The sequence below is a fragment of the Taeniopygia guttata genome, chromosome 4 (genome assembly GCF_048771995.1).
Source record: "Taeniopygia guttata chromosome 4, bTaeGut7.mat, whole genome shotgun sequence".
In the NCBI taxonomy this organism is placed as follows: Eukaryota; Metazoa; Chordata; class Aves; order Passeriformes; family Estrildidae; genus Taeniopygia; species Taeniopygia guttata.
Window position 1 is genome coordinate 66,171,193 of NC_133028.1, and position 15,035 is coordinate 66,186,227.

General features: G+C 42.4%; 1 protein-coding gene across 2 annotated transcripts in view; it reads left to right on the forward strand.

Moving 5' to 3' along the window:
• The first annotated feature begins 1,753 nt into the window (after nucleotides 1-1,753).
• ANXA5 (annexin A5) overlaps nucleotides 1,754-15,035 on the forward strand; it is a 29,721-nt gene continuing 16,439 nt past the window's right edge. The window contains exons 1-3 of one of the 2 annotated variants that reach the window (XM_072928788.1): nucleotides 1,754-1,906; nucleotides 9,369-9,449; nucleotides 12,703-12,745. In XM_072928788.1, the coding sequence (XP_072784889.1) occupies nucleotides 12,737-12,745 (9 nt within the window). In that variant the 5' untranslated portion in view covers nucleotides 1,754-1,906; nucleotides 9,369-9,449; nucleotides 12,703-12,736. Of the gene's footprint in view, nucleotides 1,907-9,368; nucleotides 9,450-12,502; nucleotides 12,629-12,702; nucleotides 12,746-15,035 lie in introns of those variants that run through there. The other variant, XM_002187807.6, reaches the window with a different exon arrangement.

Consider the following 15,035-nt stretch of genomic DNA (forward strand, 5'->3'; position numbering starts at 1 on the left):
GAGGCCTGAAGAATTATGCCAGAAATGTCCTAATTTGGTATTTACAAATACTCTAAACCAAACACAGCAATCTGTTTCTTTTTCTGGTGATTAATCTAATGTATTTTCACAGTGACAGGTAGTGGCATAGCTCCACTCACAGCCACAGCTGTGCAAGGCTTGCTCAGTACCTTTAAATTTTTGGCATTCCTGAGAAACTCTCTACTGTGTTTCTTCCCTTCAAACGCTGTTACCTCTTTCAAATTCCACTTTGAAAATCCACCTCTGTGAAGGGCTGTCAAAATTCTGACATTCATTTAAGATCTGTTTGGAGGTGCCTTGGGGGGACTTCAGCCAAAGCAAGTTTTCTCTTCAGGTGTATGGCCACATCTGAGCTGACAAAACTTTCAATATAGAATATAATGGTCCATCTTATTTGGACTTAGAGAAGAAATTTATTATTATTACTACTACTGCTACTTTGATATTTTATCACATAGTAATGACTACAAGTTTTAGAGAATGGGGAATATATTGCTTCATGTAGTTACAAAAATTGAAGTATTAATCAGTTCTGTGAGAAATCGATATAATTATTGGAGGAAATTTATGGAAAGCCTCACAAATCCAAATGTTACAGGTTTTCAGTGTGACTTTCAGTGAAATTCAGCAGCATGTGCTTCAGGTGACTTCTCTCTGAAAATGCATATCCTATTTTGGTCCCAGAAAAATGAGCATCTATTTTGGTTCTATTTTGATTCCAGAAAAATGAGCATCTTCAGAACAGATCTTGTCAGTATCAAGGGTATTAAAATGGTATTTTGCATTTCCTGGATAATTTTTTTAATAATCAGATACAAAATGTATGTCCTCAGTCTGCTTAGTTTATTATTTCTGTCTTTATGGGGGGCGGGTTAATGTAATTTTGTACTTTTTCTGGATGTGTTGACAGAAACAGCACTCTGCAAAAATGGTTAAAAGACAAGCCCCTGTTTGCTGAAGAAAGCAATTGATAGAGAAAAACAAATTAATTTTCATTCCAACATTTGTGCACAAGGCTTTACTTAATCTATGTGTTAGCAAATCATCCTTCTGCTTTTCCAGTAAGATTTAATATCTTTAAAAGCCGAGTTCACTGCCAGTCTGCTGTGCTCACCAGGGCACGCTCACACCTATTTAACACCTGGGAAGTGGTATGTGCTGGCTTATTAAAATTTATGCTGCATTAAGAAGCCTGTCAAGAGGCAACTCTCTGTGTTCACACATGGTAATGAAGTTTTCAGAGGAATCTGTTCTTTTGCCAAAGATCACCTGTCTTTGGTAGAACAGGTTTTGCTGGAACCTTGATTGATTGCTGCAGACAAGTTTAACTGCTCTGCTTGGAGAAAGGATCACTGGTGTATACTTTCCCTCCTCCTTTGGGGTGATTGATGTATTCAAACCAGTCCTTTCTACACTACGTGAATGCTAGGTAACATCAGACATGGCATGAAACCTTGATATTCCTGTCATGAAAATGAGAAAAGCCTCCCAAAAACTCTCAGGACTTCATGTTATGATGGTGTCGCTGACTGCTAGGGCTACATCTGTGAGCCCTGGGGAATTCTGATGGCCAGAGAATCCATGGGGGGAGTGAGGATTGGCAGGAGGTGGAGGTGGAGCAGAACAAAACACAGGTGTGGCCAATGGAGGAGGGGGATCAGGCTCGTTTACTTGCAGCTGAGGTTGGAAACAGAGAGGTTTAAAAGCACTGGGACAGGCACCTGTGGGTCTTCTGGAGGGAGAGGAGGGCTGGGAAGTGATGTCCCAGGACTTGGCTGCTGGCCTGGGCAGCAGTGATGCCCTCCAGAGCAACTTGGTGGGTGTCTGTCAAGAGAAGCTGGTGAGGATGGAGGGGCCCAGGGCAGAGGAGATCCAGGAACAGCAGGTGACATGTGACATGTTTATATGTGTTTTGCTGTGCTGGGGTTATAGGTTGTAGGAAAGAGCAGGATATGGCCCTCCTTAGAGGGTGAAAGGAAATGTGCGTGTGGGGCTTTTTTGTCTCCTTCAGCCAAACAGTTCCCAGGTTAACAGTGAGGTCTTACAAAGCAGGTGATGATGAGGCCTCTCCTGCTTTTTAAATCTCCCTAGCAGTTCCATAGGGGTTTTGGTGTCTGCATAGAAGTTTTTCTGTCTGTCCTGTGAATACAGCTTAGCAACCTTTTTCTCAACAGAGGGGTACCATATCTTGGGTTGATGTGCCCTCCTTTACTTTAAAATTGTGGAAATTAGACAGTATATCTTGGTCTTTTCATAAGCCCCTAATGAAATAATTTTATTAAGAGTGCCAGTAGTTGAAGTGATGTAAACAATTTCTTTGTTAAAATGCACAGTGTGGTTAAAGTAGATGTCTGTGAATTTTATAACTCTGTTTTAGTGGCGTTTACTTTAATGGAGTTGTCTGTGTCTGTTGCCCTGATTCACATATGAAACCCTGGAGACTCGTCAGCTGTCAGAAATTTATGGATGTTTAGCAGAGGAATTAGAGGTCTGCAGTATGTTGTTGTGCAAAGAATAAGCATGCAGGAAAAGAGATTAATTGCTGTTCTGCCTCAGCCCTGTGTTCACGTACCTCATTCAAACCTGCCTGAATTCGATCACCTTATCCATGGCTCAAAAAAACAGGGAGGAAAATGTGCTGTACCTGGCCTGCATGTGCCTTGCTTGTTCTTTCCTGGCTGCTGGTTTTTGGCAAAGCACTGTTACCCTAATTCCCCAGGTGGGGAAACAGAGGCTTAAAGTAGTTCTGAGCAGGGATATAATGCAAGCCTCTGATGGGGCTCTCCTGTGGGGAGTTTGTGTGCCTCTCAAAACCTGAACGTGGGCAGTGACCCAACTGCCTCAATGCCCCTGGTGGCTGAAGCCAAAATTTTGGGTTCCTGGAGATGAATACAAATGGACTCAGACCTACTCCTGCGTGCAGTCTTACCTGACGCTTTAATGCAGGTCAGAAACCCGAAAGACTGCTAGAGAGTATGTTATAATATAATTCCAGATAAGAAAGCTTGCAATTTGGCCTTCAGTTCAGGGAAAAGAGCACTTTCCCCCTTGTTCTGTTGTGGCATGGAAGACAGGTGAATCTGCTTTGGGAAAAAGAGCTTGTTTTGCCCTGTGAGTAGCTGGTTACCCGGAGTGCAGTGAGAAAACTTGTTTAATGAACCCACAAAGGTCCTCTCCACCCTGTGATAGCAGCTTGGTGGCCTTTACTTGTGGCCCTAAGACCCCAAAGAAATTTTATTTTCAGCCTCCTGTTTCTGCCACCAGTTCTGTAAGTAACAGCAGGCTCCATGGGAAACACAAAGATTTGATGACATTTTAGGAGTAGAAGACCTCGAGCATCAACAAATGCTTGTGACAGGGCAGAGCTGTGTGACTTGTAACAAACTCATTTGTCTGCTTATCTCAGCATGCAGCTCTGAGAAACCATGTATCACCTGTGAGTTTCTGTAAAAATAATTTAACTTTTAAAGGAAATGCATCATTGTGGAACCGTGCAATATCAATATAAATAGAAATTTAAAAGTGTTCTTTTGGTTTTTTAAAAAATCTTGTTCTTCCTCTTTAGTCTGGTCCTTTGAGCATAGACAAGGCATGTCTGGATTTCTTATTCACTGTTTGAAAGCTGTTTGCTTGATGTAATTTATGAGTATCAAATTTATTAAAAAATAGCTTGCTTGGCCAAAATCTGCCTTGACTGTAGAGATATCTCATTGTTGTAAAATCCTTCCCCTTTCAGCTTTCCTTTGAGGGGAGTTATTTGAACAGTCAAAAGTACTGAAATGCTATTCAGTGCTAATACAGTGGAAGGCATGAAATGCTTTTATGAATTGTGATGATTTTGGTTGCAGTCTCTGCTGCAGTAACCTGACTAATTGAGAGGTTTTACTGGTTTCTCCTTTGTTCATCACAACTGTAAGGTTAGTATGCAGTCTTTTGGGCATGGACTATTTCCTCAACGTGTAACATATAATCCAAAAATAAATTCAAATCTTAATAAGGATTGATGGCAAAAAAAAAAAAAAAACAAACAAACAAACAAAAAACCAGACCAGGGCCTTTTATGTTTTTCCCCTATAGATCCTACTGCATCTGTATTGGATTGATTTCCAGCTCAACACTGAGTTTTCCTGTGTTAAAGACAGACTCTTGGCATGAGATTATCTATGCCTATGGAAAATTTGGCTTACAGAAACCTGCTCACAGTTTGATACTGCAGAAAGCAAAGCTGGTGGGGGTCCTGCCTAGAGCTGCTGGGAATGCTTAGTGAGAAGATATATTCTGGGATCAAATATTAGGGTGTGTAGGTAAACAAAGCCTTCTCTTTTCCCCAGTAGTGCCGCAATTCCCGAACAGTGCCACGAGATGGCGCGCTTTCTGTATGGTGTATCCCGCTTTCAAAATCCCTGGGACAGTTGGAAATATTGGAAGGGATTTCAGCAAGTCAGCGTTTACATTATTCATCTCTTCACTTCCCCTTTGACTATTGTCATACCAATTTTAAAAAAATTGCTACTGAGCGTGGTTTAAGGTGGTTTAACTAAAGTTTCTGCAGTGACTGAGATGGGGAGCCTGACACAAAGCAGGCCTCCATCCTTCTCTGCCGCTGTGTTCAGCAGAATAAATTTGTGGCCATTTGGTATTAAGCTGCTGTACAGCAATTGTATATATTCCTACTATACTGGATATAGATCCTGGTGCAGATGGAGGCTGAGGTTGCTGTGAAGTTGGTGTTTCCTGGTTTTTCCGTCTGGTTAGAGGCATACCAGCTGCTCCCTGTTCCTAGGACCTATCACGTTGCCTCTTGTTCAGACAGGTGAATGCTCACAACCCTGAGTGCCAAGTCCTAATTAGCCATAAATATTTATTTATTTTGGCTGAAGGCAAAAAGGTAATTTGTCTGCAGCTGTCTTCAGCAAATACTAGAACACCAGGAAGGAAATAGGTTAGCCATTAAAAGAATGAAATGCATCTACTCCTGCTTGGTAGTTTGGATGCAAAGTTTAAATGTGCTGATTTGCCAGGTGCCTTGGCACAGATGGGATTACAGCACCTTTTCCTGAAGCTCACACCCTGATGCTGCAAGTCCTGCACTGCCATGCCTAAGGGCTTTAGAGGTGTCAGGGATCAGGGCAGGAATTTCTCCCCTTTTCTTACCTCTTACTAGTCCAGAGTTAGGACTTGTGCAGTTAGTGAGGAGCAAACTTTACCGTGTTGGGAAAAGTTGTGTGCCAAAATTTTAATGTTGTATTACCTCAGTTTCACCCATGCCAGGGGATAGTGAGGTCTGGATATTTATCTTTTCTCATTCTGGGAAGATGATTTGACTGGCTCAGTTATGACATCTCTTTCCTTCTTAACTCACTCTTGGATCTGGGCATTTGCTTTTTTGAGCAAATTCCAGACCTGGAATGGAATAGAAATTTTGTTTTTAGGGTTTTGATTATCTGGGGTATGGTCAAGCAGGTGTTGTTGCAGGCAGCTCATGAGAAGTCAGCCAAACCACTGACTGAAAATAGATACAATAAAATGAGGAGCTCAGGACATAGGAGGAGGAGGAGGCAGGGAATGACATTTAACATCAGGCAGTCTGTGGTTGAGAGATGCTGAGGCACTGAGGCTTTTTAGAGGAGCAATACCATGGACGTTTCTCCTGAGCTTATAGTTTATTCCCAGGCAAACAGCTAGTCTAGGAGAATGAAAATATTCTGTCATACAGCCAACTCTTCAAAAATATGGTGGAGGTGAGAAATTTCAACTGCTGACAGTGTCCTATTTTTTAACAGTAGGGACAGTATTCCATGGAAGGAAAAAAAAAAACCCTTGAGCCTGGCAATGATCAGGGTGGGATTAGTAAAATGGTAAGAAATGCTATTTTAAAATGTCTTTGAATATTTTCTTGAGGCAAAAGTTGAGGTTTAGACAGTGGGAGGACCTTCAACCTTGATCTTTGTGGGTCCCTCCAACTCAAAATATTGTGTTTATTTGATTGTGTATGACTGAGCAAGACAAGGTTTATGGAATTTTGTCCTGTTCATAATTATGCCCAAAGCCTCGTGTTTTAATGGCTTTGCTCATGCATAAACCCTTGAGTGGCCTGCTCATCTTTTAAAGTTTAAAAATTAAGAAATGGAGCTTTTTATTTGAGTGTCTGTGTGTGTGCTGGCAATGAGCAATTAAAACACACTTTACTAATGTGCTGTCATTTTAGGCAGGTTTCTCTTAGTTCAGGTATCAAAATGCATTGTAGAAACCAGGAAAATTACTTTAGAGGTCTTGAGCTAAGGGCTAAAAATATTTCTTGTGTTTTAGAGTACTAAACATCCAGTGTTGAGGATTATATGGGAAGTTGTAGACAGAGAGAATGAAATTAAGGTCCAAACAAATCATTCAAGCTCTATAGGACACAGGTGCCTCCTGGTAAAACTGTTGGGTTATCTGGGTTTGATGTGGCCTCCATGCAGTTTGAAATGAGATCAGACTGTTAGCCAGGGTTTTGGTGAATAGTCACTTGGAAGATTGAGATCAGCATGTTTTAGAAACTTAATAAAAGGCTGAAGAGAAAAGAAGTTGATGTAGGCTTTGGTTTTGTCTCCAGGCTTTCTTCCTCATAATCAAAGCAGAATTTTGTGGGCCTGGTTCTTCTCTTCTGTATGGGAGCCAAGGCTTTTGCTGTGTCAGGTGAGAACATGGAGCTGGGAGGGTGCTTCTTATCCTTCAGAATAATATATGGATTCTTTTCTTCTTCATGAGTCAATAGGTAAATCAGGGAGGCTGTTCTCAGTGACACTGAGGGCCTTTGGCAAAGTAGAGAGAAAAACAAACCAGTGCAAAGTCAGTAGCTTGTGACTTGAAACCTGGGCTCAGTTATCAGTCCCCAGCAGTGACCTTGGGGAAACCACTGAGCCTCAGCTTGCTTTTATTCTCCATTTGAAAATGAAGATAATGCTGTTCCTGTAGCTCACGCCTCTTGTGTGGCGTCTAATGGGAGGCCCCCTGGTGAGAAAAAGGTCTTGTTACAAGACCTCACTTAGAAGTGTTTTAGGGAACAGTAAATGCAAGGCCCACACTTGTTTAGTGACCTTATGCCAGTTCATTACAGCTAAACTTATTTCTCTTTTCCACAGAGAGGGAAACAAGCACTCATGGGTGATTTTTATTTCTGTGCCTCAGATTTTTTGTATTTCCATTAAACAGAACTCAATTCTTTTTCTCTCTGCTCCTCTCTCCTAAGTAGAACTAATGGCCTTAATGGTTAAGGGAAATAGCTTCCTGAACTTGTATTGGTTGCTCTGGATAGTTACTTAGTGCTATCCCAAAGTTCCTAGATGAGGGACAAGACAAAAGTTTGCTTTTATAGATGAGCTGTGCCCTCAATACACCATCTCTGTGTGGAAGTGTAGAGCACAAAGCACAAGTGATCTGCTCACAGTAAGCTGTAGTTTGGAACAGCTGGAAATGCAGGAAAACAGCCTGAGCACCTGGCTCCTTTTCTCCCTCCTTTCCCCAGAGGAGGAGTCCATATTGCTAGTAATGAGGGCTGTAAACTGTGTTCCTCAGGAAGAATTACCCTGGAAATCAAGTCCTGCCTTAGTATAGTGGTGTAGAGCTGTTGTAGTAACCAAGAAGTAGCATCAAGGACTAGAATCTGGCTCAAGTCTTTGCTTGAATTGAGGCTATTGCACTGATGGCAACCTTGTGATGTGTCTTACTCTAAAGACAATTTTAAAGAAACCTGCACCTCCTCTGAGTAAATGAAAATAATGTCATTTGCCAGTAAGAGGAATTCAGCTGCCTGCTGCTGTAATGAGTGTGAATGCCTGTACCTCCCATTAACCTCTTCACATTGTACTGGTGCCCCCACAGGAATCTCTGTCAGAGTGCTGCTCTGTAATGGGTTGTGGATTAAAAGTAATGAATCACTTACAGGAAGTTGTCTTTGCTGGAATATAAGACAACATTTAGTCTCTAAAGCAATTCTCGAAGTGCAACAAAATCTTCTATTTTGTACTCTTAGCCTGTCCTTCAGCAGCCCTCTGATGCCAGCACATGCAGCAGGGAAAGAATATTATAAACTTTCTGTCAGTGTTATACTCTGAAGTTTTTTTTTCCCTGCCTGTAAAGCAGGAAAACTCTCCTCTCTTGTCCCTTATTTTAATGGTGTTACTGCTTAGTGTTTGCCTCACACCTTCCACCCAGGAGGTACTGGAGTGCAGCACAAAGCTCTCTCCATTTGTGCTGAGCTGTCCTTGAGTAGGAGCTCAGGAAAATGAGGCACTGAGAAATTTCTATCCTCTGGCACCAAGTCTGGAACAAAACAGATTCCTCTCTGTCAGTGTTAATCAAACCATGAACTCGAAACTGCTCAATTTTTCCAACCCTCGCCTTTGCTTCTGGCAATGGTTCATCAAGGATTTTGGACTGTTTCACTTCCAAAGAGACATTAAAGTGTGGAAAAGCATTAAGCATTGATCTTCTGTTATAATTCCAGAAGGAAATGGTCTGCTCCATGAAATTTCCAAAGCCTGAAAGTCTCCCTTGGTAAACCTATTGCCCTTCAGTACCTCTAGAATAGGCTTTTAAAATATTTTGCAATGGGATTTTATTTTTAGGAGGAAATATTTTAACTAGGACAGTAACAGGCCTTGGCCTTTCTATCTTGTGTGAGAAGTGCTTTAATGTGATTCCTGTGCTCCAACTCTGTTTGATAAATTGCAGGACCTTTCCATTTTCAGCAGCTTCTGGATGCATAGCAGAGCAAACTCTGCTTTAAGGAGGGCCTTGCTCTTTTATTCTCTTCTGTGATGCATTTAAAGGTAGTTATGTAGGGTCACATAACAGCTCAGGAATAGCATTGGTAGCAAAATGAGACACAATGCTTTTGGGCAGGAGGTGAGGACCTGCTGGGAGAGTGCCTTGATACAGCAAACCATCCATCTTCCTATTTATTTATCTTTTACAAACTCCTCAAAGCAACTTCAGGGGACTGTGCTCCTGAAATGAACTGCTTTTGTGCTAATTCTTCATCTCCCTGGACTTTTCCGTTGTTTCCAAAAAAAAGCACAGATGTGTTTTAGTGCTGCAACCAGACTCTATAAACATTTTTATACCCCTTATTAGAAACCCCATATCAAGTTAATTATTTCACAAATCTGATGATTCCTGCATGCACTCTTTGCCTTCTTGTGCAGCTACAACTCCAGATTTCACAATGTATGGACAAGTCTTGTGCCTTGAAATGGATTGGAAACTGACAGGGCCTTGCTTACAAAGTCTCAATGTGTGTCAGAGCTAAATATTCTATTAATGCCACTCTGCTTCTGATATTTTACTGCTGTTTTTCTTTCCAGGTGTTTGCAGCACTGTGTTAAAGAAGAATTGGAAGTGCACTGTGCCAGCAGCAGCCCTGAGAAGCAGACTGTTACATCCTGGTATGATTTTACTAGTGATTGAAGATGCAAAGAGCAGGGTGGGGGCTTGGGGAGGTGGAAAGACTGCTATGATCTCTTGTGGTTTCTTAAATTGTGTGAAAACTTATCTTTATTTTTAAAAAATAAAGACAGTTTAAAAAATGAGAAAACAAATTATACTTAGTCTAGAAGGCTTATTTGTGACTAGTGGGTAAGCACTACTGACTGTTAGAGCTGCTGTCAGCTAAAATACCTGCCCACAGTGGCCATGAAGGTCCTGCAGCTGGTGCTTGTGAGTCACCATGTCCAACTGTTTTAGTCTAACTTGAATTGTTTCTGCTGAAGGCAATCAGTACAAAATGCATTTCTCTCCAGGCACGTGTTCATGTCTTCAGGTTCATCCTGGATTTGCTCACAGACCTATTCCTGCCTTTTCCTTTTGCATTCAAATCTATGCAAAGGCTGAAATTCTGTGATTATCAGATTTTTCTTTTCAAACATCTACTCTTTCCAAATGGACTGGTGAGTCTTTCCCATGGTTTTACTCTAACTTTTCCCCCTGCTCCCTCAGGCCTCTTTGCTTTATGAAGTTATGTAAATATTCCTTTGCTTAAACACACATTGATAACATTTTAGATTGACTGGAGTGGGTTTTACTCCCAGCGTCATCTGCTGGCAAGAAGATCCTTCTCTTCTCCGTTTGACCTTTTCCTACCATTGCAATTCATCTTGGATCATGCATTTCAGACCCCTTCAAGAGCAGAAAAATATTGTGTTCTCGCTCCAAAGATTCTTTTCCTTGTTATTCACTGATTAGAAATCCAGAGGTAGCCTCCCATTGACTGAATGTTACCTCATGCTTGTTCACAAATAATAATGAGCTGGTTGAAGATAGAAGAGTGGAAAACCAATTCAAATATTTTAATTTTGAATAGAATAAACTTTCTACCATTGGAAACGAGGAGCAAAGTGTACACAGAGACATTTACTGCAGAATAAAAGGCATGTGTTAATTTGTTTCCAAATCCACAGCCTACAACACAAAGTTTAAAGGCCAAAATAGAATTCAATACATATGTTGGATCATTTCCTTGAATATGAGAGTTGCTATAAAGTAATAATTATACCGAATAAGGCATAGTAAATAAAAATCCTATAATCCAGAAAAATATGTTCTCCTAAAATTGAAAGGTAAAAAGCCAAGCTGTCCCCGTCTTGCCTCTTAATGTGCTATTATACACACGACATGCTTGGAACAGATTTTTCAGGATAGAAGGAATTGTGTGTCACTGTGCCTGGATTAAACCATACCCAGCATTTCAGGGAGCCAAGGATTCAAACCTTGGATTGTGGCACTGGGAGCTGGGATGGGTTTGCTGCAGCAAGGAGAGGGAGGTAGAGCAGATGCATTCCAGGTGATCCCATGCTAACTGCTAAATAAGTTGTCAGACAGACACATTTTTCCAAGTTATGCAAGGGTTTGTTTTATTTGTGAAGTTTAGTAAATATTTTTGTGTCAAGGAAAGTAATTTACTGACCTTTGTGTGATAGTTACTGTAGTAGAGATTCTATTAACAAATTTCAAAGTGATGATGATGAAAAATTTATTAGCTCCTAGAGTCTCATTATATGTTCACATGATACTGATATGATTTTTTAAAAATTTCCACATCACCCAATAATTTTTTCTATATAACATTTCTGATTCACTAACGAGGTTTGACTTCCATGTGGCACTCAAGGAGCCTTTACTGCAGTGTTAATGTGCCTCATTCTGACTGAGAGAAGTTTGGAGTGTGTTGAACAAAGTGGATTTAGCTGTCACTGCATTTTTTTATGTCTGCACTCTCTTGATGGTACAGCTTGAAGCATGATCCAGGGTGGCCTGTGTCTCTTCTGGGTATGATGTGTAAGGAAAAAATACCTAATTTTGCAGAAAGGGGTAGATGTCTAAGCAAGGTTGTGCCTAAATTAAAAGTAACCAATTTGAATATCAACTGCTCTTTAAAAAAAAAATACTCTATAATGTTTTCTTTAATATTGTGGTTGTACATCTAATCCATATGTGCATTTCCACATACATGCTATGAGCAGCTCTCTATTACCTTCATGCACCTTTGGGCATGTGTGGAATACCACTTCAATGGATTAGATTCAAATCAGAGTTGAATAAGTAAATCAAGACATTTTAGCAAACAGTTTGTTCCTTGATCCAGCAGAGGAAGCCAGATGGGTGGATCCCATCTTTTTGCTGAACTGTATGTGCGCTGCAGGGGCAACAAGAAATGCTGGACAAAATATTTAAATTTACATCATGAGCTTTGTTTCTCTTGCTATTGTGAGGTAAATGCAACTTACTTTCAGACAGAAGTGACTGTTACATGTTAAAATGCTCACACAGCGGGATTATGTTCATGTTTTATTTTGGCAGAGGCAGTGAATTCCATTTGCATTGCAGTCACTTTTCCTCCTTTCTTCTGACTCAAGGCTGTGTGGCTGAGGGAGTGAGTCTGTCTGCAGCTTAGATGGAGCAGCTCCTTGAGTAGCCCCGCAGACTGCATCCTCCTTGCTCTCTTAAACTGGATATATCTTCCCTATTCCTGCGCTGGGGAGATGGTCCTGCTGGAAGACATGAAGTAAAAAAGTGTCATCCCCTGAAATCCTTGCAATTTGTGATAGTCAAGAACTACAGCCCTAACATTCTGTTCAGCACTGCGCTTGTTGTGCTAACCTGGCTTGTTTGGAAGCCAAACTAGGGTAGCTGATGAAATGTCTGCTTTTTACCGAATTCAGTTCAGACTTGCCCTTTAGTGCTGGGATAGGATCCCCTTCAGATTCATGGGAACCGATTTTTTACAGACTTCATCCTGAGGGTGCTTGAGCACCCGCTGGAGGCTGTCTATCGGCAAATGTAGTTTTTCTTGCAAAAGGCTCACGATAGCTGAGAAACAAAGCACTAATGTCACCCTTCCAGGGCATGGCAGGGATGGAGAAGAAAGCCGGGACGCGGCCGGCAGCGCCTGGCCTGCAGATGGCCCCGGGAGGCGGCCGAGGCTCGCTGCCCGCCCAGGGTGGGGCTGGCCCGGCCCCCGGCTGAGGCAAGAGCGGCGGGGCTGCAGCGGGACCTCCTCCCTTTTCGCTCCTGCCTCGCTCGGTGCCTCGCTCGGTGCTCCCGGTGGCTCAGGGCAGCGCGGCGGGAGGTGAGAGGCGAGGCTGGCGGGCGCTGTCACTTTCTGCTCCTCGCTGTCCCTCACTCTCGCATCTCTCTTTGCAGACTCGGACTCGACCCCACCCGGAGGATCCCAGAGATGGCGAAGGTGAGGAAGGCGGCGGCTCCGGGAAGACACGGCCCGACGGCCCGTGCCCGGCCTCTCCCGGGGACATCCTCGTATTATCCCTCTCCTTGTTTTCACTCCTCACCGATTTCTTTAAGGGCTCCCCTAAACCAGCCCACCCATAAGCCCGGACGGGAGGAGGACGGGGGATCATGTGAGGGACACGTCAGACAAAACTTTTTTCTTTTCCTTTTTTTTCCACCAGATTCCACTAATTTGGCCAAGTTTTCGGTACCCTGTGTTTATATTGCGTATGGGTGGAGGCTCCTTCCACTGAGAGGAAGGAGAAAAAAATATCGCCGTGGCAGTGCCTAGTGGCGGCTTGGGACTCTGGTATTTCCATCCCCAGTTTTCCCACAGCTTACACGAGTTTTTCTGGGAGCCTTGGAACTATAGTGCAGTTTTTCGTTTGAGGGCTTTATTTTTCAGCCCTTTGCTTGTTGTGGTTTGAGCCTGGACGAAGGTGTGGAAAATGGGGTGGACTCCAGCATTTGTTTCTATAGCTGGATCAAATGCATAAGCTCTGAAAAGTAAAATAGGCATTTAATGGCTTCTTTGTAGGGGGTTGTAATGGCTTTATGGGGTTTGTACTGCTGTAGGAAGTGAAAGCAATCAGTCTGTTAGAGCATTCACAAAGGTCAGAATAATTGCACTTGAGTGGAGTGATTAGTAGTTTTAATACCCTTGTGAATATTTACTCATATTATGTCTGGATTTAGTTATAAAAGAAAGGGAACTTCTTTTAAAGAAAAAAATGTAAATAGTATTTTTCTAAATTCTCGAAGTTGTGGGGTTTTTTTTTGGGGGGGGGGGGGGGTTGAGTGACAAATAAGGGATATTTCTTTTTCTAAACATCAGGCCTAGATTGTAGGATGCATGTTGGGAGAACGTGAGCCCTTACCCATGCCAATGCAGGACACCTGCCCAGAGGGATATACTTGGACAATAAGCCTTTTATTGCTTATAGGCTTAAGGGTAACTTCTTTTTAGTAAAAAAACATGGAAATTGACAATATTCTTGTCTGTCCCACAGAGACAAACTTTAATTCATCTTCTTAACAGGAATGTTCCATTGCTCACAAGTGCTAACCAGTTACTCTTGGTTTCAGGTAGTAAATTTTCTACTGCCGAAGGTGACACTTGGGGATGGCTTTTTATCTGTGGTGGGTGTTGGCAGATGGAAATCATTGGAACAGTGAGGGTTTTTGTTAGGGAAGCCTTGTTCTCCTATTTCCACATTCAGAGGGCTGATTTCCATGTAAGTGGTATTCTTTTCCTGTGCAGTTAGGCAGCCACAAAAGACCAGGAGTGTTAAAGCATTGTAGCCTGTAACTCATTTTATGAAAATAAAAAAAGCAAAGTTGAAAAAGCTTTGCTTCTCATGACAGCTGTCTGTTCTATATGTTGCATTATGAAATGGAGGTAGGAGTGAAAAATGGCCATGAAATGCTGACTGTCAAATGACAGAAACTCCTTGTGTACAGCTAAAGCTGCAGAGTTCACAAAGGCTGCCCAGCACAGTGTACTGGAGTTCAGTTTAGCCTAGGTACATCACTGAAGAATAAAACCTTTGAAGAAGGTAAGTTATATTTGGAGGCTTGGTCACTGAAGTACCTGTCCTTGCCCAGTTCTGTGAAGTCTTTTTTTATCCCTTGCCCAAAGGCCTGGAGAACTTTGAGTTCACTGTCCAGAATAGAAAGGTTCATTCATTTTGTAGGAAAACTACAGCATGTGCTGCGCAGGCTGGTCTCTCCCTGCTTCTGTTTATCTGCTTTCTTTGAGGGAGCACTGCTGCCCTGACAAGCTGCCCTTTCTCTCCCAGCTGTGTGTGCAGTGGTCTTTGTTACTGCAGCAATGCACAGGGCATCACCTCCTCCTGCTCAGGGGACAGGCTGGGAACTGCTGCCCTGTGCTTGCTGGCTCAGAATTCTGGAAAGAAAGCAGCAGGTGCTGTGGACTGATCTGTTTTGGTCTGCTACTCCCAATTTTTTTCCTGAATAAAACTTTGGGAGTATTTGGTGTGTCCATTTGTAAACTGCTAGGAAAGGATCGCTTGCTGCTGCTGAAGGTGTGGCCGCTCTGCACTATATCTGGAGTTCCTGTTCTGCCAATGTGCACATGTGACTTGGAGCACTGGGATAGTATTGCCAGCTCCATAGTGCTCCAGAAGACTGTCTCACATTCCAAAGTACAAACACTCCTTCAGCGCTGGGCCCTGAGCAGCCCCCTCTGGCTCTCTTGAGGTTACCTGTGAAGGATGGGTTTCTCAAAT